At 41.6% G+C, this 25,779-nt stretch overlaps 1 protein-coding gene across 1 annotated transcript in view; it reads right to left on the bottom strand.

The window, feature by feature from the left end:
* Window positions 1-24,900, bottom strand: part of TRPC4AP (transient receptor potential cation channel subfamily C member 4 associated protein) — a 30,321-nt gene extending 5,421 nt beyond the window's left edge. Inside the window, exons 1-16 of the mRNA XM_083746404.1 lie at window positions 24,640-24,900; window positions 15,598-15,726; window positions 14,842-14,958; window positions 12,013-12,070; window positions 10,338-10,393; window positions 9,399-9,527; window positions 6,536-6,737; window positions 6,190-6,378; window positions 5,746-5,888; window positions 4,882-5,013; window positions 4,542-4,600; window positions 3,555-3,656; window positions 1,264-1,347; window positions 741-831; window positions 263-403; window positions 66-174 (exon numbers count right to left, since the gene is read on the bottom strand). Of these exons, the coding sequence (XP_083602530.1) occupies window positions 66-174; window positions 263-403; window positions 741-831; window positions 1,264-1,347; window positions 3,555-3,656; window positions 4,542-4,600; window positions 4,882-5,013; window positions 5,746-5,888; window positions 6,190-6,378; window positions 6,536-6,737; window positions 9,399-9,527; window positions 10,338-10,393; window positions 12,013-12,070; window positions 14,842-14,958; window positions 15,598-15,726; window positions 24,640-24,807 (1,909 nt within the window). The 5' untranslated portion in view covers window positions 24,808-24,900. The remainder of the gene's footprint in view (window positions 1-65; window positions 175-262; window positions 404-740; window positions 832-1,263; window positions 1,348-3,554; window positions 3,657-4,541; window positions 4,601-4,881; window positions 5,014-5,745; window positions 5,889-6,189; window positions 6,379-6,535; window positions 6,738-9,398; window positions 9,528-10,337; window positions 10,394-12,012; window positions 12,071-14,841; window positions 14,959-15,597; window positions 15,727-24,639) is intronic.
* Window positions 24,901-25,779: the final 879 nt, after the last annotated feature.

Raw genomic sequence — 25,779 nt, 5'->3', positions numbered from 1 at the left:
TTATAGACACAGTTGACCATATTTTTTTAAAAAAACCTTGGTCTCAGAACAGACCACAAAGTTACCTTTAATATCTGACTGGCTCTCAAATCGATCTAGAGACAAAGTAATACAACGAACCAGCATGTTGGAATCAACCAGTGAGCTGTTGATCTGATTCAAAAATATCTGAAACTAAAAAAGTAGAGTGATTAGGCTTTGCCAGCATCCAATATATTATAAGGCTGAGGATTCATTTGGGACTCTGGGGGTTTAGGTTTACCTTTTCATCCGTATTGATGTATTTATTAAACCTCTTGAAAGCATCTATGTTGAATTTCATCAGTTCTCCCAGAAGATCAAAGTAACTCTGAAGCACATCTCGTGACTTGCATTCGCTGTCTACAATGCAGTAGAGAATATGCTGGCAAGGAGAAAAATATTACCATAAAGACAATAAGCTTCACATTTTGCTTTCTGCAGGCAGAAATAAAATGGCTTTCACTTCCTATACTTGTTACGGGAAGGTGTTTTGACTTGCTAGGGGATTAAGCCTGATAATTTATAACTGTGGTGTTTCAGAGACACAGAGCACAGTAAAGTGACAAACTTCAGAAGATTAGACTGAACCCTAGATTAGGACAACGTCTAACAAGTTGATTAACTCTTAGTAAAGACTCCATGTTCTCTAAGAAATCAAGGGTTTAAGGGTTTAGAAGCATGCTTCACAAACATATGTATTTAGTAAACATTTAGAATACCTCTAGGAGCCCTCTCTTTAGCAGGAACATCTGATCTGCATAAGAAGTAGCGCCTCGTAAGAAACTTTCAACTGCCCTGGCTTGCCAAAACCTGGTGCATAAAATAAAATTAACACCTTATATTAAGAAAGAAACATCTGATTAATTGTAAATAAAAAGTGGAAACAGTTTTATGTGACATGCTCTTTTGATAGTGAGAACAGTTGGAGGAAAGCAAAGCAAAACTGGCTATATATGTGGATCTTCCTTATGTGTATCACTAGTTAGGATGCAAAGCTTAAACAACTAAGACATCTTTGGAGACTAGGCAACTTTAAGGTCATGGGCAGGGTAGAAACCATGTTGAGAGAAGGTCTCCTATCCCTGAGCACTGCTGGCCTCAATTTTTTTCAATTCAAGGATAAAACTAATCAAAACTGAAGTTTTTGAATAGTTGGCAAGGATCCACTTTCTCTCTGGACTCTGAAGATCAAGTTTTCCTACAACAGAACACTATGCTTAATGTAGTAATAACAGAGCCCACCTGAATGATGATTCCGCTGGCTCTTTCTTCATTACCTGAAGAAGTCTGGTCAGCAAGCCTCTTTTCCCATCACAGACTAAATTCCTAAAACATGGGGAGAAATTACAATGAGTAAACCAATGGGTTGAAGGGGAATTTCATTAAGAAAATATCTAGCAGTTCTATACAGCAATACCTGAGTATTTCAAAATGGATGGTGTATTTTGAACATACTGTGACTCCATGGAACATTACAGTCTAACACCCCCTGCTGGTGAATGAATTTTCTATTGTAATTCTAAAAACCTTTTCAATGGGATTGAATCTTAAGTGCCCAGGAAGAAAACCTGCATTTGTAAAAACCTTGTGCTCTCTCACACAAACAGATACTACAAATTTTATTGTTTTAGCTTTTCGTAAACCGCTTTGAGGTTTCGTTTTGTTTTTGTAATCAAGTGGTGTATATATTTTATGAATAAAATAAAACATGACTACAGTCTAAATCTAAGCCTCACTGAATCTAGGATATTTCTGAGCTTACATGCACAAGAACGGGTTGTTACATTTCCATTACACAGCATTCAGAACTGTACAAACTCAGAACTTGCATATTCTAACCCAACAGATATTAGTTCAATTTTTTTAAAAAAAGTTTTACACCCAGGGTTTTTTGGTAGCCAATATGGAAATACTTATATGTTCCAGATGTCTCTAGATGTACAAGATTACACAATGTGTAATTATAGGGAAGTTATGAAATCAAGCAAAAGCAGAATGGTGTTGGCCTGTGGCTAAAACACAGAGGCCACCTTACCCGGTTTATCATTCCATATCAACTGAACTCTCTGCTAGGCAAATGAACGATAATCAGTTCCATGAATCCTCAAATGTTAGGAATCTGAGGGTTGAAGTCCATTTGCTTGCACCTTTGTCCTTCAAACTGACATCTACAGCAACATTATTTTCCAGGCCAAATAGCTTGGAAAGGGGGCAGTAAGGACCACATCTTGCTACTACTTGTTTTGTTTTTTTAAAAAAATAATGTATGCTGCTATTGCCCACAAACTCAATCTGTTGTTTCTATGAAAAGGGTGAAGCTGTGAAACTTGTTCCCTCTTAGAATCATAGAGTTGGAAGAGACCACAAGGGCCATCTAGTCCAACCCCCTGCCGAGCAGGAAACACCATCAGAGCATTCCTGACATATGGTTGTCAAGCCTCTGCTTAAAGACCTCCAAAGAAGGAGACTCCACCACACTCCTTGGCAGCAAATTCCACTGTCAAACAGCTCTTACTGTCAGGAAGTTCTTCCTAATGTTTAGGTGGAATCTTCTTTCTTGTAGTTTGGATCCATTGCTCCGTGTCCGCTTCTCTGGAGCAGCAGAAAACAACCTTTCTCCCTCCTCTATGTGACATCCTTTTATATATTTGAACATGGCTATCATATCACCCCTTAACCTCCTCTTCTCCAGGCTAAACATGCCCAGCTCCCTTAGCCGTTCCTCATAAGGCATCGTTTCCAGGCCTTTGACCATTTTGGTTGCCCTCCTCTGGACACGTTCAAGTTTGTCAGTGTCCTTCTTGAAATGCGGTGCCGCTTTAGATGGAAAAGAATGTCCCATTCTTTTAGATGGGAAAGAATGTCCCATACCTCAAACGGGGTAACATAAAGCATTGCACAAGCTACATTCATAAACAGAATGTGCAGCAATTCACTAGGAAGTCAGCGTGACCCAATTTGGAATTTGTATGTAATAAATATTTAAGCAGAAATATAGGTATAAAGGGCATTATATAAATAAATATGTTCATTTGTATAAGTGTATGCATACTTTAAATATGCCAATTAATTTCCTTATGAAGTCCTATGTGATCCTTTTCCTGCTTCCCATGAATGTTCCCATCAGTTATCAAAATTACCTATGATTTGCAACCTCCACTCTCAAAATCCATCGCTTATGCATTCACTCTCCAGCCAACATTGGCTGCTAAGTGTTCACAGGTCTGAATAAACAGACCTAAGTTCTGCCTCAAAAGGGACAGAGTTGGCTTTAGGGGTAGAAGCAGATTGTAAAGGACTGCAAGCAATCCCTAAAGGGCATATGTGGCCCCACCCAGATGTCCAATATACACTTCAGAAAGATGCCATTGCATTGTGTGAGTGATTCACGTTTTTGCAAGTTCAACATACTAACAAAGTTAGAGATAACCCAACTTATTGCAAGGGTTCAAGAGACAGGCCTGGTAAAATAGGATATTTGCCATACTTTCAGAAAGAACAAATGATACAAACATACATGCACTTCTCTCTACCTGTCTGTGTTGACAACTGCCTCTACTTCAGGGATGTTGGCTTTGAGGGATATTGCACTCAGTTCATTAAGCTCTTGGCTGTTTAGAAGCAGATACTTGTTCCTATTATAAAAATCAGGACAGAAGGAGTGATTACAAACATTGATTCTTTAATGCATCATCTATATTCCCTTTGCAAAAATGCACACAACTATGCTGGTTCTTCTGTGGTATCAAGGTTCTATTCAGTTTTACAGAAACTTAACTCTATATTGGACAAATAATCTCACAATTTGGGTTTGAGCCCTGAGAATCCATAGAATGAACCCACAGAATAAATTACAGGTTGCATTCAAAGTAGCATTAGGTAGTTCCTTGCACAAGCAGAATGAGTTCCACTTGTGCAACATAATGTTTCCCCTTCCCCCATCTCCCCCGGTTCTGGGGTTTCCCCCCAACACTTTAGAACAGATTTGGGGATGGTGTGTGTGTTGCACAAGCAGGAATCATTCTGCTTGCGTAATTATTTAGCTGAATACTGTCATATTAAAGGAAATTGTGAAAAAGGAACTCCTAAAATAGCAGAAGGCCAAGTTTCACAATTCCAGTTCCTTTCCCCCTGAACTTTTTGATAAAGAATGCCCTAAATATAAGTTTAGATTTGGGGCAATCTGTTTAGGATCTCAAAATTCATGCGCATAGTGCCTTTGAAAGTGTCCTCTGACAAAACTAGTCTAAACAGCTGTATTCCATTTTTTGGTCCCTTGCATGCTGGCAGCCACTGAATAGTCTCTCCCAAAATGTGCTTTACAAATACCTCCCAATATCTTTTCACTCACTTCTTGGAAGTGTAACAGCAAAACATGATCAAAACTATTACATATTCTTTGTATGTTACTTTTAAGGAGGTTCTAAATTATCCGAGTTACTTCAAATATGAGGTTCCATCAATTCAGCAATACATGAAGTGCCACCACAAAGTTTATGGCAAACATATTCTATACTCACTCATGGTGATCACTAAAACTCTGAAGTAGCCTCAAAAACTGAATCTTCAATGTAATATCCTACAGAAGAAAGAAGTTGAGAATTTATTTTATAAGAAACATTACAGAATATCCTTCCTAGCAGACTGGTAGAAACATCAACTCACGACTTCCAGGCTTTAAAAAATATTTAAGCCATTTTAGAGAGTGATGCTGTTACCATTGCAATCAGAAAAAAATACTAGTATGAAAAACAACTGAAGAGGCTAGCTATCAACATTATTAGCAGCTATTACATATGAGTTCTTAAGGGCCATTTCAAAAGAACATACTCTATGCAGCAGCTTAAACCTAATACTCACCGGGCTACAGTCACAGTTTTGATTATGCCCATGCAGAACAAGGGCTGATGCTGAATGCTTCCGCCAGATCAATTTATCAAACAAATTATTAAGGCCAGGGATCAATCTGAATTCTGCAATCATCTTGTGAACCTAGGCAAGAAGAATGATCAGGTATATTCACTACAGGTATATTGTTTTAAGATCTTCCATAAACTGTGCCAGTTTATTCTTTAAAGCTCCCCCACCTCCCCACAAAATATAGCCCATTATATATATATAAATATAAAAATCATAATCTACACACACACACAAAATTAACTCTGAAAAATATATATTTCAATATCCAGCAATATCCATTACAGATTTCTATTCTGCACACCCCACAGGAATGAATAGGAATGAAGAAAATGTTGTTTCAAGAGTGCTTCTGCAGTGGCTGCACCCTTCATTTTAATCTACTTGTTTTCAATAATGCACCAAATTTCAAAATTTAAAGTGAAATTTTTTAGTGTGAGTTTGTTGATCCCAAAATAGACTGGCATAAAACATGGCATGGACTTCCTTAGCCAAAAGCCTCATTTCAAAGTATTTGCATAAAGCAGGGTGCCTTAACTGCTGCCTATCTTAATGCAAAGTACTTGCCAAATGGAAAAGTACATAAAGGCATATACAAATTAAATTCTTACTAGATCACCAACCATAAACCTTATAGCTGATCACTGTGCAAGATACATGAATCAACAAGCATCCACTTCCTACAAGAGAGATTATTAGTGGTCTAGAGTTTGAAAAGATTGTAGGATTTTAAATAGCTGGACCCCCATTTGAATTTTCAGAGCCACTGCTTGCAATTCACTATACACTTCTGATGCAGAATCTCACCTGATTCCTTTGCCTGCCCATTAAAAGCACACAGAGGACATACAAAACTTCCAGTTTATACATAATCTCATGCATAATCTTCATGGTCTGTGGAAGTTGATTCCTTGGTGAAGTAGAGGCAAATCCACTCTCATCTGAAGATTCTAAAAGACAAAAAAAAAAAAAAAGGGCAAGGAGGTAGTTATATAATAGTTATCAATGCAACAAAAATGTAGGAAATGAGAAGATGTTAAGTTTCTCCAATGTAGCAGAAACTGAATACACCATTCTTAGGTATTTGCCCAAGTCTTTTCAGTCTTTAGGGACTGCTGCACACATGCTTCCATTCCAGTACGAAAATGTCAAAGCAAGAGTACAGTGCAAGACAAGGCCACACACAGATCTACAGGTGATAAAGCTACCAGATTATTAAATGGCTGTTCTAGTAAATTTAAAAGCAGGTACCTGTGCTGCTTTGCTCTGTCTCTTCACCTGCCACACGCATTAATGCATCAAGTACAAGTGCATTATCTAGCCAGGTGTACCACTCCTCCAATTCTTGAAGGAAACTTGAAGTTCCTGTTGTTTCTGAAACTTTTCTGGTTGCTAGTTTACACAGTCGTTCAATGAAGCCTGGTATATTGAGGAGTGCAGCTATGACAAGAGGCAAATAGGATTAACAAATGTTAAATTGATGGAACAACTATTATTAGAAATCCAAATGAAATCAAGTTTACTTCCATCTTAAAATACTTTAACAGAGTACATATCAATTTGAGTACATATTAATTTCAGAAACAGGATGCTTTACCTTGATTAATTTCCGCCCGAGAAGGACCCATGTTCTTTTTCTGCTGAGCATTTTTTGCAAGAAGTGTATGTTTGTCATCACTGCCTGTGTCCAGTTCTGAAATTGTAACTGCAAGGATCCTGCAGAAGTTTGCAAGCTGCTGTTGGTCAAAGCTAGAGACTAGACTGGAGAGGTTTGGAATATCCTCCAACTGAATCATTTCCTAAAACATGACAAGCGATATGCTGACTGCTAGTGACCCATAGATGGTTTTTAAAAATTTTTAAGCAAAGATATTATTTCCAAGATTCTTGCAGATTAAAAGCCTATTCTGATCTCCATCTGAAACCACTAGCTAGAAGTGGAGAAAGGCAGCACTGATCTCAATGTCCCTAAACATGCTAACCTGCACTTCATTTTGTCCCTAAGACAAAGGGGAATCCTGAACATATTCAGCTGAATGTGCTTAGAATACTGATAGGGAAACCAGGGTTCCCATTTACAAGGAGGAGTCTAACTGCATTAATATTCAATTCAAAGTGCATTTGCAGTCAGGAACCTAAGATGCACTCAGCTGAAGGTCTGAAAAGGAGCTGGTGTGCACCTCTGTCCTCACCTCACTTAACACTTTTTGGCAAACTCCTAGATAGGGCATTATATAGAGATAGGAATCTCTTAATTTACCACTCTGAAGAACATTAACATAACTACAGTAAGTCTGCAATTTATGTGGGGCTATGTTACAGGGATCATGCCTACAGCCAAAATCACATCTAGTCAAAACACATTGAGCTCAATGGCAGCTGGGATTTCCCAGACACCCACCCCCTTTCTATTGAAAAGAAATATTTTTCTGCCAAGCATGTAAAACTGAATGGGCACAAGTAAATTGCATGCAAGTTGTGGGCTTACTGTAATCATTTTACTTTTTATATTACTTGCTATGTGGCTCATTAGATTCTGTATAGCAAGTACTTAAAATGGATCTAATGTTTTGTATATGTCTGTACAAAGGAGTCACCCCAGCAAAGTACAGAAGTTCTGATCATGTGGGGCTGCTGCTATCAACCTTGACAAGTTGGGGCGGGAACAGAATACTTTACCTAGGCAACATGGAAGCCTATCATAGGAGAACAGCTTTCCAGGGGCTCCTATTCTATCTAAGTAATGTATTAGTTGGGCCATACAACAACCTTGAGAGATCATGCTGCACAGCAGCAAAGGCAGACCCTCTTAGCACTTACTTCTGATATATTATTAACATTAATAAACAGTCCACAAATTATACTGTACTTCACCACAAAACTGCATATTGTTCCATGCCGATTGGCTGGAAATTATTTATTGCAGGAATAATTTATTATTTTTCTTTAATTAGATGGGGGTATGAAGCTACCTCCCCACTTTCTGGACTTCTAGAAAATTAAAAGAATTTAATTCTTTTAGCACTAGCAGCTAAAATAATAATCCTGAATATTAAAAAGAACAGTTTTGCAATATGCTTCTAGCTTAAACATTTTGCAGAGTTATCTTATAATGAAACTGAGAGTCTCAAGGACATCTGTGCACCATTTATGAGAGTGCAGGGTATAAAATGAGACTGGCTGCAGTCCCCTGCTTCTTGGTTTTCCTTCTATTTCTTGTATCTCATTTTAATTTGAATGAATTATACCTTTGGGAACATATTTTAAAATTATAACTGGTAAATTGCTCTTTGCTAAGCATTTTTTAAAAATGGCACAATGCTGAAAAGTATTGATAGCAACTGACAACTAACCTCACAAGTTAGAGAACATAAGTAAACTCCTCAGATTCCTGAAAGTGTACAAGTTTCATGAAACGTTACATCCAAAGTTTTTAGCTTGTGTACTACAAATAAATAATAGCATTTACCTTTATGCTATATTTGTCTCTGTGCAAACCCAAATACGGTTTAAATAGCAAACATAATGAGGGTCAGGAAATAATGTCTCATCTTTAAAAACTCCCCCCTTTCTCTCTTGAAAGCCTCGGCCATTATTTTAACTGGGAAAAGGGAGATCTAATTAAATCTGCTGATAAAACTTAAGTGCTAAATAAATGCATTTCCAAGCTCATGATAAAAAAATTGAATCACAGAATTTCAGAATCAGAAGAGACCTTGGAGATCACCGAATCCAACTTCCTAATCAAAGAAGGATCTGCAATGCAGAACTTAAATACAGCATCCCCAACAACTGGTTGCCCAGCTTCTGCTTAAATATTTCCAATGAAGGCAAGCCCACCACCACCCAAGACAGTCCATTCCACTGTCCAACAGCTCTTAGCTCTCAAACAACAAAAAACAATGCATGCAATACCCCTTCAGGTATCTGAAGGCAGCAGACATGTCTCCCCTTAACCTTTTCTTATCCACACCAAACCTACCCATTTTCCAACTGTCCCTCCAGACCCTGTACACCACCCTAGTCACTATTCTCTGGACACACTTGCTTCACCATTTTCTTTGTAAATTCCGGTATCCAGAAGTGGGTATATTGCTACCCACAACATTACTTTATTTGAGACCAGAAAGCTAAGGCGTGAATGGGGTAATCAAAGCAGTGCATGCAGAGATGTATAATGGGGACTCACTTCAGCAGGCTCAATAAAAAGTACCCAGCCTTGCTATTACATGATGCCTTCCCAAAATTTCATTTTACAGTTAGGAGAGGTGCTGCCAAGATACTCTTAAACATTACAAAGGAAAGACAGGCTGGGAGCAAGTAATATGGCTTTTTCCATTTAGGATACAATATTTTTTTTCCTAGTTACTGAACTGAGAAGGGACTTCTACTTACAAGCTGTTAAAGAGTTTTCAAGATTAAATGAGAACATGATGGTACAGGCTACATTATCAACAAACCTTTTTTACTCCCAGGATGTCTTCTATAAGGGTGGCTGTTTGCAGGAATGTCTTTTTATTTGTCATCAATGTAAACAAGAACAATACAAAATCATTTCTTTCTGCCAATCGTTTAGTGACTCCTTCAGTCTACAATAATGAGAAACCACATATACACATGAGCAAAAGCTAACACTGCTGAGGCAAACATCACATATAAATTTAAAATAATATAGAAAAACAGAGCTCTCCCAGGAGGCAGCAAAGTGGAAATTAAAAAAGGAATGGAGAAAAGTGCCTTCCTTCCACATAGGATTCTGAACCTTTCCAGCTTTCTTTGCCTTTAGGTAGAAGAACAATAAATTCCCAACAGGGAAAGCTAGGCTGCTCAAATGACGTGAGTATAAAAGTGCATACCAGCTAAGTAAAGTATCCAATAGTCTTGCCAATGCATACAAATGTAATGTGCATGACAGGAATTATTGGTTTGTTTTCATGCAACATTTAATGTCATGAACTCAACTCTAGTTTTCAACACTAATTTTACCTTGATAAAAAGTTTCTATTTTTTTTAATAAAAAAAACCAGTCCAAATACTACCACTAACATAAAATGACTCATACAGTTACAGAATAAAATTTAAAAAGCATACATAACTGAAAACAGTCTTAAACAGGGAATGCTGACCAAGATTCCCACAGCAAGCCACTGCATTAAGGCTTAAAACACTTCAGCAATAAATAGCAATGAGTCCTTATTTAAAAGATGTTTAGACAAAATGCAAGCAGGTTTGCTACACTGCAATTTGTGAAATGCAATAGAAATTTTAGCATCAAGAATATTGCAGCATGCAACATTAATTTAATGCTTTGAATGTTTTTCTCTGTCAGACCAAGAATCCCCTAAACCTAGCTGTATCACAAAACAAAAATTATTGACAGAACAGAAAATATAACTTACACATATGCAAGTGTTGTACAATATGCTTAAACAATCTTTGATGAGGTCATCGCTTACTGCAATAGAAAAAACTGATTAATGCTTCCTGAACAATCAACCACAAACAAAGACATATGTCACCACACTATTTAACAGCCCAAATGAAAAAATCCAGCAAGTATCTCAGCTGCTAAAATCCAATAAAAATGAGATCTGATCGAAGCTGAACACACAGAGGAATGACGACTATTATTAGGGCAGGTAGGCAATCCGTTCACATCAAGTTTATATGGCTGACAGAAATACTACAGGTATCATGTGATATTCCTGTTCTGAACACCACATGAAACAAGAAACCGTGAGACTCTGACTTCCTTTTATTACCTTGAGCCTATATATATGCCACGTGATTCTAGCCTTGCTTCTAAATGAAAGGGCATTTAGCTTGTCTGGATTGTGAAACTCTGTACCTATTATTATAAGTAAGCAGCGCTGGTCCATTTACTGATATTGTTTGTATTAGCCTAAGAAAGCTAGCTTTTGTTGCTTTGTATCCTGTCTTGTAATTCACAACTGTAGTCTTAACAATGGTTTTTTCTTATACTTTCACTGGGATACTGGAGTCTATTTTTTTAAAAAAGCTATTTTTAATTTAATTTTTAAGAAATCTACTTCACCTATTTCCTGTGCGTTCTTCTGAGTAAGATTTCTAGAACTAAATCCATGGACAAACTGCTCAGACAAACTGCTACTGAATAACCTCCTGGAGGCTTATGTATTGTTGGAACAGAAAATCTGGTTCTTAGTATTTTGTTTCTCAAATCTTAGGTGATGTTCTGTAAAGCTCTGTGATTTTTCCTAGCCAAAACTGGTGGACTCACAGGAGTGATGACAGTGGTTGGTGTTTAATTCTGGTCATTTGGCTACTGCTACCCAACAAGACTTGGGCTTGCCTCCATGGTTTGGGGAGCGGGTCTTCTAACACACTGGTTATTGTGCATCACTATCCAGATGTTGCAGGGGACGCAGGTGGCGCTGTGGGTTAAAGCCTCAGCACCTAGGACTTGCCGATCGAAAGGTCGGCGGTTGGAATCCCTGCGGCGGGGTGCGCTCCCGCTGCTCGGTCCCAGCGCCTGCCAACCTAGCAGTTTGAAAGCACCTCCGGGTGCAAGTAGATAAATAGGGACCGCTTACCAGCGGGAAGGTAAACGGCGTTTCCGTGTGCGGCTCTGGCTCGCCAGATGCAGCTTTGTCACGCTGGCCACGTGACCCGGAAGTGTCTCCGGACAGCGCTGGCCCCTGGCCTCTTAAGTGAGATGGGCGCACAACCCCAGAGTCTGTCAAGACTGGCCCGTACGGGCAGGGGTACCTTTACCTTTACCTATCCAGATGTTATTAAGTAGTCTAATGATGTTTTATGGATGTGCTATGTTCACTGCCTATATACTTTGTTTATTGTGCAGTATTTAATCCTATAAACAAACATGGTTTACCAGCATTTATCACCTCTGCAACCATAAAAGTTAAGAAACCGTGTGATAAAACTTCATTTTCATACATCATTAAAACACACACACAATGTTAGCAAACAAGTATTTCTACCAGTACTTGGTTTAGTGACCAATTATTCTATCAGGACACAAGAAGAGAAGGAAACAAAACAAGGTTTTGTGAAGGAAGTATATTATTGACTTACTTTTCTGCTTCTTCTTTTGTGTAATAAGAGTTGGCCTCATAAGTATTTCTACTAGAAGCTGTGAAAATTAGATACATAATAACTTTATATAGATGCATTTTAATAAAAAAAGCACCTAATTTTGGGGCTATATTGAAATTTAAAGCAAACTACTTTAAAAAACGACAATTCTGCTCTATTGTACTGCACAAAACATCCAGTGTCCCACTTTACTATGCTTCTCTTCAAAACAATAGTCATATTTCAAGAGCAATGCAATGACATTTTAAAAGAAACTATAGTTTTAATGTGAATGAGAAGTACGTTCGTGCATGCTGCAAAGTTGGTGCAAAGTTCCCACAACATTTCTCCCCTTCTGAGGCAATGCAATTTGCAGAGGACATGGATAGTCTACTGATCTTTACATTTGCAGGGCAAGCTTTCCCCCTGCCATGTATTAATATTTTAAAGATACACATATACTTACATAAATATAAGTCAAGTGAATTAAAAAGAATGGATACTTTTATTCACCCCACACACCCTTTTATATTACCCTTCTTTTCCATTTCAAAGAAAGACTTGGGATAAGACTGATAAGGGGTTAAAAAACACAGAAGCAACTATTGTAAAAGGAAACAACGTCACCCAGAAAACATTCCAGACAATTGTAGCAAAGCTATCTATAGGACTATGGGGCACCTCCTGCCCTTGAAAATGGCCATTGCACATTCCTGCACCTTATGGAAGCCACCCTGTCCTCCCTATCAGTTGACACAGTAGCACCAATACCTGGTGCTATCCCAGAGCAAGAATCAGGGCTGGCATCCAGTCTATTCTTTCAGTAGTGGCACAGGATGCAATTGTATTGCACAACATACAGGACTGGACCACGAACCACCCCTCTATCACTAAGGAGGACAGGACTCTATAATATACGCCTGTGGCCTCTCCTTGTGAAGGCTGTATAGAAGTTGAATACATTGCAACTTTTAAAAGCTATAGGCTACTTAAAAGCAAAATCTGCGCTGCCTGTAGCTTATCTGATCGAGACGTTATATCAACCGGCATCACTACTCAGTCTTTGCGCATATTAGTTGTGAAATTGTAGCTTATACAGACAAACGGTTTTTGTAACTTCCCATTGAAGAGGATTTAAAAGATTTTGATGTAGTAGGCAGCTCCATATTTTAGTGTGAAATATTAGTTCAAGCTAGCTATTAAGATTCTGTAGTAATAAAAGAACGTGCTTTTCTAAATTTATCTTTAAGATACAGACATGTTGCTCTCCAAGCTTTTAACTATGACCTTGTGTTTAATTTATAGACAACTTTTAGTTAGCTCTATCGCAGACCCATTCATTATGGCCACTCATGTATTGACAAGGGGTTCCATTGCCAGAGCCAGCCTCCCACTAAATGGAAGCTTTATTAAGATTAAAGATTTGGTTATGAAATATGCAAAAGGAAACTAGACACTTTGTACTTAATATACTGGATTCAAGAGGCTAGGTATTAATTATATACGTCAGGATCCTATGACTCTCAAGAAGATTGAATATCACTTCTGAGCCATGACAACCCTCAACTTTCTTAGCACTGAAATTATGGGTGCCCCATAAACGTTTTGAAATGCTGAAGGACAGTTGGCCAGTCAGGTTATGAGACGCCTAATATAGAACGCCTTTACCTTGCAACACAAAAAATACGCAGTGCCTCTGATGAAGAGTCTTACTTCAAAATATACTGGGTGAAGTAAGTCACACACTTCTAGTGCCACTTACAGCAGGGGTGCAGAACCTGTGGCCCTCCAGATTATAAGCATGATCAAGGATTGTTGGAGTTGCAGTGTTCAAAACTCCCACTGTTCTAGGCACATTTTGTGATAGGGAATTTCACTAGAGTGAGCAATTTCTGAGCCCTGGGTGCAGTACTGCACCTAAGATTTCAGATTAAAACTGCAGAGTAGAAGGAAAGGGAGACATTTTTCTGCCCCCCCACTTCCAGCTACTCTCTGAAGACCGGAGAAGAGACCCTCTTAAGAATATATGGGGGGAGCAGGTGAAGGACTAGAAGACCATGTAAAAAATGAACATAATATTTTAGCTGCAGTTCATTCATTTTCAGCTTCGGAATTCTTGTTATAAAAAAAACACACCTAGACATTCCATTGTTGCACCCATAACCTAGCTTCAATGTGCCATTTAGCTTTCATATCTCAGTTTCTAACACTATGGAGTTGTAGTCTGAAAAAACCCAGAGGGCCAAGATTCTGCACTCTAGAAGTTTCTTCTGATTTTTTGTATTGGTGCCCTCCATCCCTACCTCTCTTGATGCTACAAGTACCCCATGGACTGCTAGTCAGTCATTCCTGCTAGAGAGAAAACATTCCCGTTCCTTGTGATACTCAATCTGATTGAGGGAGATTCCTTCCTAGCATCCAATAAAGTGATGCAAATCCATGCTGCTTTACACCCCCCTAATCCAAAAGAATGGAAGAAACACACCAAGATCACATAACTTTAACCTTGGTTAAAGTTGCACCCTGTGAGTGTTTATTCAACTTGTAGAGTGAAATTGTGTTTTCTCTTAAGCCTTCATTTTCTAAGCCAAAAGGCCAAGTTACTTTAGTCTCCAAAAACACAATATTCCTATTGTAATGAAGAATCCCTTCGTTACATTTTAAATTTGGCTTTCTTGGGTAATCAAACCTTCCTATGGCTGTACTATTGTATTGAACAAGAGTATTAGTATTTAATTATTCCTACTACCAATGCCTCACTCAATGTGTTAGTTACTGTATTTGACAATATGCTACAGCATTTTTTTAAAAAAGGTAGAAACCACTTACATCAACTCCTCCAAATAAGTCAAATGTGTATGTATTTGGAAAAGTGGATTCTTGAGCAGACTTTCTCTCTTCTGTGACAAATGCCATAGCTTCCATTGAAAGGAGGGGAGAAATCTCCTGGCAGGGAACAAAAGTTAAAGTTGCAAGTACTGAGAGATACTTCATATCAAAGCATATTATTCAAAGTAGTTGCAGAAGGTTACTGAGGGTACTTATGAGATTTTCAAAACATCAATTTGCAGCACCAGATAGCTGATTTCATCAAAAAAATATACAAATACAGATTAATTCATTGCATCAGCAGCTAAATGTGATATCAGAAAACAGAACAAACATAATTATTCTATCAATGTAGTCTGAAATGCCAAACATGCAAGATTGGGAAAAGAAATGATTTCTAAGTAAATATGCAAAACACATTTGTTGAAATTCACTTTATATGAGCAGAACTTGAACCAATACTCAATTCCTTTTTACTCTTCTGGAAAAAATAACCAAAGGGTTGGAGAATCTTCTGTACGAAGAAAGCTTAAAGCTTTGAGGAGGTTTAGCTGGGAGTGGAGGAAGACAACAAATGAGGGCTCTGATAGCAGTCCATATAATTATGCACAAGATGGAAACAGCTGAGCACATGCATTTGAGGGGCCACTGAGAGAATCTGTGACTAACACATAGCTTATGAATTGACTTAAAATATCAGAGGAAACTGAGAATGGATTCTGCTCCATGCATCAGTCTGCCAGTAAGAAACATTACCTTTAAGATGCCTTGGCACTGGGATAAATCACTGTTGGGATGACTGTTCTCATACAGCTTCTGTAAGAGCAAGGGAATTCCATTCCACTTTGCTTGTTTATCTCTTTCCTTTAACAAAGCTTCTGTGAGCTACAATACAAGATAAAGATGAGACTGACACATTTCTCAGATATATTTTATACTGCCCCAGAGCATACATCATGCTACCTTGTGTCTTGGAAACTGGTCACTATACCCAAATTGTGAGCTCACTGTATCTGATATTCACTATTACACTAGGTCTGTTCAGGCATCCCCAATCATGCAGAAACTTCTTTTTCTTGATATAGAAGAGGCAACAAATTGCCTTCAAACTTGGAAGCCAACAGTTAATTCTACTGACCCACTAGAATACATTAAAAGTGTCCCTGAGCTCACACAGTATGTCCTTTCCTTTCCACTAAGCAAGTTTCCTCACCCTTCCTCACCACTCTGTTGAGAAGGGCCCATAAAACTCATGGTATAAGTCTGAGTCCCTGGATGTTTCTTTAGAAATTAAACACTGTCCCCATCTCTCCAGCAAGCATTCTAAATATCAGGTAATGGTGTTAACAATGCTTCTACAAGAATATAAGTTCTTTCATTGTAAGTGAGATTTGGAAATTCAGTTGTCATTCACGTGAAAATCTGGATACAAAGAGGGTTCTGTATTCTGATACAGGCAACACTGTGTGACCTTAATTACAACAGATCTTTAGTGCCAAGCAGACTGTAACATTTTGAAGAATGGGGCCAGTGATGTTTAGTCAAATACTCTGATACTCATAACAGGACTAGTATGGTTTACTCACTGAAAATTGTACTTTTTAAATGTATTAAATCCACATATGTTCACTGCATCTTACTTATAAGAAAAACTTATAGGTGTGTGTTCCAATTGTCCTAACACTTGCCAAAGCAGATTTCTGCAAATTCCCCAACGACTGATATTGGGACCTGTGCTTTTTAACTTGTTCATAAATTAGAGTTGATGGTACCAAAATGATCTGGATAGTTAAAACAAAAATGAGGAAGAGCTTTGAAAGGATCTATCTAAACTGGGTGAATGAGCAGTAAAATGGCAAATTTAACACTATGTAAAGTAAACTGATGCAAACTGGGGCACTTTTCTCTCTAAATTTCACATAAGGAGTCTGAATTGGTGGTGGTGGTAACTGAATAGGAAAGAGGACTTGAGTTTGTGGTGGATAGCTTGATGAACATGTCAAGCCAATGTACAGCTGCTAAAACATGATTTTTGAAATCAGCATTAAAAATGTTTGACCTTGGTCAACTGAAGCAGACATTGCCACTACAGCTGGAGGTGGGGTGGAGGACAGATTTATAATCTCCCAGGCTCCCTTTGAAGGTTACCCTAAGGAAAATGGGAAATATTGTTTTCAGATATCATTGTGAGTTAAGCTTTTCCTCATTTGTCAGCTGGTTAACATTGTCAGCTAATGTAAACAGTGGTAAAAACCAAGCCACCCCATCATTTCTTTTGCTTAAAGCTTTTCCCATTCAAGAACAGTCCTAAAAATTCTTACCATTCTCTAGTAGGCCAATGTTTAGTGCTGAATTTCCAAAACATTTTTTTAAAAAAATAATAATCCACCAGCAATATTTTCCATAGTATTAAAACTGACAACTAGGCTCTGAATGTGATCTTTTTTAAGGCCACCTATATCAAATCTGTAGATCAAGAGATTCCCTGCTTTCTGTTATAACTATACGATATTAATAATACCCACAGCTCTCACATACGAGTATCGCAAAGGAAATAAGCAAAGTTATCAGCCAGAGTAGTGATAATGGTGAGGTATGTTAACAATGTGCAACTGCTGACTAGTTTGTTGCTAATAAAAATACTAATACAAAAAGAAAATTAGATTGCTTTCCCTGCTATATCTTCCACCTATATTTTTCTTTCGTAGATTATTATCTTCTTTATAAAAATGAAAAGAATGGGTTGTTTTTTTAAATTGTCATTGGCACAGAGAAATTATAAATTCACAGATGTTGATAGTACTGTAAATAAAGGGTTGTATCCCACATAGTGCTATATGAACATTCTATCTGTGCAATAATTTCTGCTTGTGCAACAGAAGGTCCCCCCTCCTTTCCCCCTAAACCGGGGGTCGGCAACCTGCGGCTCCAGAGCCGCATGTGGCTCTTTAAAGCCTTTGCTGCGGCTCCGGGGAGGAGGCGATGGGAGGAGGCGAGGAGCGGAGGCGAGGGGAGGAGGCGAGGGGAGGAGGCGAGGGGAGGAAGCGAGGGGCGGAGGCGAGGGGAGGAGGCGAGGAGTGGAGGCGAGGGGAGGGGAGGAGGCGAGGGGAGGAGGCGAGGGGAGGAGGCGAGGAGTGGAGGCGAGGGGCGGAGGCGAGGGGCGGAGGCGAGGGGAGGAAGCGAGGGGCGGAGGCGAGGGGAGGAGGCGAGGAGTGGAGGCGAGGGGAGGGGAGGAGGCGAGGGGAGGAGGCGAGGGGAGGAGGCGAGGAGTGGAGGCGAGGGGCGGAGGCGAGGGGCGGAGGCGAGGGGAGGAGGCGAGGGGCGGAGGCGAGGGGCGGAGGCGAGGGGAGGGGAGGAGGCGAGGGGAGGAGGCGAGGAGTGGAGGCGAGGGGAGGGGAGGAGGCGAGGAGTGGAGGCGAGGGGAGGGGAGGAGGCGAGGGGAGGAGGCGAGGGGAGGAGGCGAGGGGCGGAGGCGAGGAGCGGAGGCGAGGGGAGGAGGCGAGGGGCGGAGGCGAGGGGCGGAGGCGAGGGGTGGAGGCGAGGGGAGGGGAGGAGGCGAGGGGAGGAGGCGAGGAGTGGAGGCGAGGGGAGGGGAGGAGGCGAGGAGTGGAGGCGAGGGGAGGGGAGGAGGCGAGGGGAGGAGGCGAGGGGAGGAGGCGAGGAGTGGAGGCGAGGGGCGGAGGCGAGGAGCGGAGGCGAGGGGAGGAGGCGAGGGGCGGAGGCGAGGGGTGGAGGCGAGGGGAGGGGAGGAGGCGAGGGGAGGAGGCGAGGAGTGGAGGCGAGGGGAGGGGAGGAGGCGAGGGGAGGAGGCGAGGAGTGGAGGCGAGGGGAGGAGGCGAGGAGCGGAGGCGAGGGGAGGAGGCGAGGGGCGGAGGCGAGGGGAGGGGGCGAGGGGAGGGGGCGAGGAGTGGAGGCGAGGGGAGGGGAGGAGGCGAGGGGAGGAGGCGAGGGGAGGGGAGGAGGCGAGGAGTGGAGGCGAGGGGAGGAGGCGAGGGGCGAGGCGAGGGGAGGGGAGGAGGCGAGGAGTGGAGGCAAGGGGAGGGGAGGAGGCGAGGGGCGGAGGCGAGGAGTGGAGGCGAGGAGTGGAGGCGGCGAGGGGAGGAGGCGAGGGGAGGAGGCGAGGGGAGGAGGCGAGGAGTGGAGGCGAGGGGAGGGGAGGAGGGGAGGGGAGGAGGGGAGGGGAGGAGGGGAGGGGAGGAGGCGAGGGGTGGAGGCGAGGGGAGGAGGCGAGGAGTGGAGGCGAGGGGAGGAGGCGAGGCGAGGAGGCGGAGGAGTTAGTTGCCTGAAGCCCCTTTTTAAACTTAAGCAGGGGGAAGTTTGGTGAATTGTTCTTTCCTTGGGGAAAGCAGGCTGCATTGAAAGGGGCCGTATACACTGGTCACTGTTTTGAAGGGGAGTGAAGAACACACACTCAAAAAAAGGTAACTTGTTAATTTTATTTCTATGAGGAGGAGTAATTCTGAGGGGTCAAACAAATGAATAATAAAAAGGTATTTTTATAATGACGAATGCCTCATTATTAATTATTATTTACATCAGACACTGATTATGATTTATGGTACACTGGGGCCCTGATTAATTTTCTATGGCATTTTGGGGCATTGATTATTGGGCATAGCAAGTTGCGGTCGCGTGGAATTTGTGCTTTGTGACTGTTTGAGGTGGGGGTTTTTTCTTGGGAGGCTGGGCGGCGCGAAGAGAGGGATTATTTTTATAATGACGAGGATGACATTGGGCCCTCATTATTAATTATTATTTGCATCAGGCACTGATTATGATTTATGGTTTACTGGGGCCCTGGTTAATTTTCTGTGGCATTTTGTGGCATTGATTATTGGGCATAGCAAGTCGCGGTCGCGTGGAATTCCACGTGGAGTTAGTTGCCTGAAGCCCCTTTTTAGTTGCTTGAAGCCCCTTTTTAAACTTAAGCAGGGGAAAGTTTGGTGAAAGTTTGGTGAATTGCTGCCAAGGAGTGTGGTGGAGTCTCCTTCTTTGGAGGTCTTTAAGCAGAGGCTTGACAACCATATCTCAGGAGTGCTCTGATGGTGTTTCCTGCTTGGCAGGGGGTTGGACTCGATGGAGTCCTGTCGATCTTCGGTTCCACATATGTATGTGAGCAGGTCTTCTCCAACATGAACTATATTAAAAACAAACACCGATCACGCCTCACAGATGACAGCTTGCAAGCCTGTGTGAAAATGAAGGTGACGTCTTACAGCCCTGATGTGCAGACACTGAGCACTGAGGTTCAGGAGCAAAAGTCCCATTAACCTGGTTACCTGGTTGTAAATTAAATATTTTAATTAGCTATTTGTCCTTTTTTCTTGAGATTGACAGCTGACTGCACGATCCTGTATATACAGCATTAAGGCAAGAAACAATATATACAATGTTATATTTGTTTTAAATGTTGCAATGTTTTTGCGGCTCCCAGTTGTTGTTGTTTTTTTGGAAACGGGTCCAAGTGGCTCTTTTTGTCTTAAAGGTTGCAGACCCCTGCCCTAAACCAATTCCAGAGGGTTTCCTCAACCTTACAGAGCAGATTTGGAGAGTGTGTATCAGGAAAGTCCAGCCGTGCAAGGATCAATCCTTGCACTGATGGGATACTGTCGTTTCATTCTGTATTATCTTTAGACTCATAAACTAATATTTTGTAAATTATCCTGCACTTTCAATATCCAAAATATAACTTACTCTAGTTCTTCACAAGTGTGTTTATCGTCATCTTCCTTACCTTATTTTATCAAAATTAGGAAGCCTTATCACACTAAAAATACTCTAGATTTTCAATAACCACTGAAGGGTTAAAATAAATTTTCTAAGTAGGGTTGCTTGTCAAGATGTGAGATCTAATTTAGCGGAAGTAGGTGCCTGCTTACACAATGGGGCTTTCGCTTCATTTCCTCCCCATGGGCCCCCAAAACACAACCCCCAAATCTGCTCTGGGGGAATTCAGGGACCATTCAGCAGATTTTAGGGGGAGAGAAGAGAAATGAGAAATCCCATTGTGCAAACAGACAGACATCATTTAGATGTTGGCCAAGTGAGCAGCTTATGTGTGCCATCAGTTTTGTCAGGTTCTAGATAGGATTAACACCACAGCTCTTTTAAGATAGAAGGACTCCTCACATTATGATTTTTCTTCACAGATATAACTTTCACTATAAGAAAAACAAACTAGATTTACAAGTATCTTTAGTTATGCATACCTGAGCTGGAAAACCACAGTTTCTGTACTGTGAACACTTGCACCAGAAAAGATGTGTGTGATTGTAATGTGCAGTAGTGATGATGCCCATGCAGAAAATGCAATGTGCATGACAGTGATGAATTCTCACCTCCCCATGAAAATGCTATTGAAATGCAGATTCCATTACCGTGGAAAAGAATCAATGCTTCAAATTCTCTTTTCATTCCCAATCTTGCAACAAAGCAGTGACAAGAACCTTCTACACAAAAAGTTTTGACTAGCAACTCCATGCTAAAGTGTTGCAGTAGAGATAGGTAACTTTGGGCCATTGCAGCTTCCCCGCCCTCCAACTCACAGGGACTTCTATTTTAAGAAGTCCCTGTGAGCAGAACAAAACAGTATTTTAAATTCAGCATTCACACTTAACAAAGCTTCTGGCTCCACCATTTTCAGAGAAGAGTTTTTAAAAATTCTGGATGTAAATTTCCATATAATTTAGTTTATTGTGCCAAAAGAGAAAGGAATGCTGATCAAGCATGAAATATATACAAGCAAAACAGCACAGATTTAAAGGTTCAAAACTCATCAAAGAAACCCAACTAGGAGTTTACAAGATCAATGTCACCTTTTCCACTAGTCATCAAACCAGAACTCTTCTAGTATTTAGGGGAAATGACTAAAGGAAATGACTCAGGTAAGTAGGATAGGCACAACAAATTTCACTGAAGGACAAAAAAAGAACTGAGCAAGTTAGGTTATCCTGGTAAGTAAATTCTATTTTCAAGTTAGAAAAGAATCACTTTAGGCAGCTAGAAACTTGCCTCAAAGGAAGGAATATAATTTTTAACATTTACATTGTGCATTTTGATCATAATCCAACAGTGTTAAAACTCCTTTAAATCACTGAAAACAGCAGGCTTCGGTGTACCCAGCTCAGTGCTGGATTGCAACATTAACTTATATTGTGAGGTATCACATACAAAAGAATATTTCTTCAAAAAACTTCACATATATTTGTGTCAAATATTTTCATTTTGGCTGGTTCCAGGACACTGCAATAGTCCATATGGCTGATTTTCCTTATACCAATGCAATCCAACTAAACTTACAGAAATGGGAATATAAGGCATCTTTCTATTTATGTAACACCTTTCAGAGACAGGACAGACTTGCATACCAGAATGGTAGATCACTATTTCCCATTCCCTATCTTGAACCGATACCATTATGTCTCCCATTATAAAAAAAAACCCTTGATTGGCCTGACTTAATTAATCCACCTTTATGTATTGGTTAAGCAAGCTGTGTTCACAGCAAATGCTATTTTTAACATTGATAATTTTAGTACGCTCCAATATGAGTCAAACACATCCCTGTAAAATTTAGGTTTTAATAATGTGCATGTAATTCTTATCCAGTTACTTTTTTAAAATAGCAATTGTTTGTATTTGATGTAGTTGTTTTAGATGCTACTAAAATTATTATGCTTTGATGACAGTAAATTATGTTTGATCAAAACCACTGCCAAAGCTGAAATGAATGTATTTTGAGGACATGATTTATTGAATCCTTTCATTTTCAAAATTTAATACATACAGTGGTGCCCCGCAAGACGAATGCCTCGCAAGACGAAAAACCCGCAAGACGAAAGGGTTTTCTGTTTGCGAGTTGCTTCGCAAGACGAATTTCCCTATGGGCTTGCTTCGCAAGAAGAAAGCCCATAGGGAAATCTCCGGGGACCTCTTTTAAATGCTGGCGGTGGGGAGCAAAGCCTTTCCCCCTCCTCCGGCCTTCAGAAGAGGTCCAGGAAGGCCGGCGGGGGCCGAAAGGCTTTGCTCCCCACCGCCAGCATTTTAAAAGCGGTTCGGGATAGCAGGGAAGCGCTGCCGCCCGCCAGCATTTTAAAAAACCCCGGGACAGCGGAGAAGTCCTCTGGTGTCCCGGGGTTTTTTAAAATGCTGGGGGTGGGAAGAAAAGCCCTCGTCCCCCCCCCCCAGCCTTCAGAAGAGGTCGGGGGACAGACTGTCCCCGGACCTGGTCTGAAGGCGGTTTCCATAGGAACACATTGATTGATTTTCAATGCATTCCTATGGGAAACCATGCTTCGCAAGACGAAAAACTCGCAAGATGAAAAAACTTGCGGAACGAATTAATTTCGTCTTGCGAGGCACCACTGTATGTTTTATGCAGGTGATTTCAGTCAGTGGCGTAGCGTGGGGGGTGCAGGGGGGGCCGGCCGCACCATCTGGGGGGTAGGGTTAGGGGGCGCAAATCCACGGGTTAGGGGGCGCAAATTACTTGCCTTGCCCCAGGTGCTGACAACCCACACTACGCCACTGATTTCAGTTAAAAGAAATAAAGGGATACAGGGGAAAAAGAAAAGAGGGAGAACATCATCATCAACAACAGACTTATAAAAGCAAAAATATAGACCTTTATTGAAGTTGGGTATTTTGTGGACTGTAATCTTCAAATAAATGAAAAAGATTAGAAAAAATTATCTCTCTCAAAGGAAAAAAATGGGTATAAATATCCATTCCTTTGAGCATCTCCCATTCTTCCATTTCAGAGGCCAACATCACCTTTGCCTGATGCCCAATTTTAGTCTTACTTATTCAGGTAATTATGATTTAATTAGGGTTTCACAGCTCAGTATCGATAATCAACATTGTAGATTTGCAATGTTGGTACTTCAGGTTTTTATGGTATTAACATCATATGTCGTTTTCCCCCTGCAATGCTTAAGTTCTACTAAATAAATAAAACGTATTTGATATGTGTCCTTGGACACTATTATTTCCTAATGCTCCTAAACGTGGCAGCTGTTATGGAGGAAAGTAGGTGATAAATTCAACTGCCAGACTTTGTGTCTGCTACATAAAGATCACACTTTTAAGACTGCCTCTCGGAACACAGCAAAATTGCCACACGTTGACTCAGCGAGTGCTGAGTTGACACGGTGCTCTTACATTCTGCCAACTGACTCCTGCTTGGGAGTCATACCTTGCCATGGGGCTGTGCAAGACGCCCGTGCGCGCGCAAAACACTTTGGCGAGCAAGGCAAGACGACACCTTTCCATCGAAGACTGCATGCTACTGGGGGAAAGGTGCCGGATTTCACCAAATGCCAAAGAGGCAATGGCCTTATTAACGGAAAAGCCGTTGAGAGTTGAAGATCAGGAAGCCAAGCAGGCCTCGCAGCAGCAACTCCAGGATTCCCAGGGAGCCCAGAAAGACGAGCGGCAGACTCCCATATTTCCGAGGGTGGGGGAGATGGGATAAAATTGCCCGAGCTCGCCTCAACGGGTACCCAGAAGGGCCGCCTCCTGGATGCGGGTATGGGGGTGGGGAGAGACAAAGGGGCGGCATCACACGCGAGGGAGGGACAGGGGCGAAAACCGCCCCCCACTTCCCACCCCAGAGCGAGGTGCAAAAGGCAAGGCTAGAATGGGACGTGGCTCGGCCGCGGCCTCGCTCCCCGCCTCGTCCCTCCCGCCGCCAGCGCCCCGTCTCCCGAGAGCCGAGCGGAGCCTCTTCTGAGGGAGGTGGCGTGTCGGCGTCGCCTCAGCCTCGGCCTTCCCACAAAGCCCGCCTCAGCCCCGCGGTACCTGCGGCCCCCGCGACAGGCCCCGGCCACTCAGCTGCGCCTGCCGGAGCTGGGCCAGGATGTTGGCCGGCCTTCTGCAGGCTCCCTTCCGCCCTGGCGCTCCGGGATCCGGGCCCGCTGCCGCGAGCGGGGGCGCCGCTCCTGCTCCTTTCGCCGCCGACGCCGCCATAGCCGCTCCTGCCTCTGGCTAAACAGGAAGCGCCCCTCCTCTCAGGCGCTTTGAACGGAACGTCTCCCGGGCTGCTCCGCAGCGACCCCAGCCGGCCCGGCCGCGCGCGCACAGCCAGCCGCTTCCTGATTGGTGGGGAGAGGAGTACGCGCCAGCCTCTTCCCGTTCCCACCCTCATTCCCCAGGGGCTGATGGGAAACGTAGTCTTTGGCCGTAAATTATTGCGAGCAGCTTTACTCAAAGAAAGGGATGCGGGTGAGGGAAGCGCGTAAGGAGCGGAGAGAAGCTGTCATCTCCTTCTACCTTCAGTCAAAGCCAGGACTTCCGGTATTTTGTGCGACGCTTTCCGCAGACACAAAGGCACGTGAGGTTCTTTTTAAATGCCCCGCCCCTTTTGCTTTGTTAGATAGCTACATGTAAAGCCTTTCTTCAATTAAGCCATAGTTGTGTACGAAATATTACTAACAACTCGTTTTTTGTAATCGGCATCAGCATATTATGTGCATATATAATATAATAAGGTAATAATTACAGTATTACTACTAATAATTAGTAATCATTATATTACCACTGCATGTTAGAATATGTGAAGCACTTCACGTGCATTTTCTAAGCAACCCTGTGAACACAAAAGTTTAGGGACGCTATATCGGCCCACAAGAAAGATTCTATAATCCATAGTAGCACAATACCTTAATCAGGCCAACCAACTTGGAACAAAGTAGCGTACAAGCTTTCAAGTTCCTCTCCATAAGTTCAACAGGGTAAATAGTAAAACGAAGCTGGGAGGTTGGCCGAGGTGAAATCACAGGATTTTGTCCTTAAATGGGACATGAGAATATATAAGCAGAAAGAAAAAGTAAATGCAAGTCGCTTCTATGCAATTATGCTGACCCATAATCACAAAATGGGAGCTTTTCTGCTTCTTTCAGACAAACTGTCTTGTTTAGAATCTGGCAGAAATCCTAGAAA

Source organism: Podarcis gaigeae (genome assembly GCF_964106915.1).
Source record: "Podarcis gaigeae genome assembly, chromosome: 6".
Taxonomy (NCBI): domain Eukaryota; kingdom Metazoa; phylum Chordata; class Lepidosauria; order Squamata; family Lacertidae; genus Podarcis; species Podarcis gaigeae.
The sequence above is the reverse complement of the archived record's forward strand: the minus strand, read 5'-3'. Positions and strand labels throughout refer to the sequence as shown.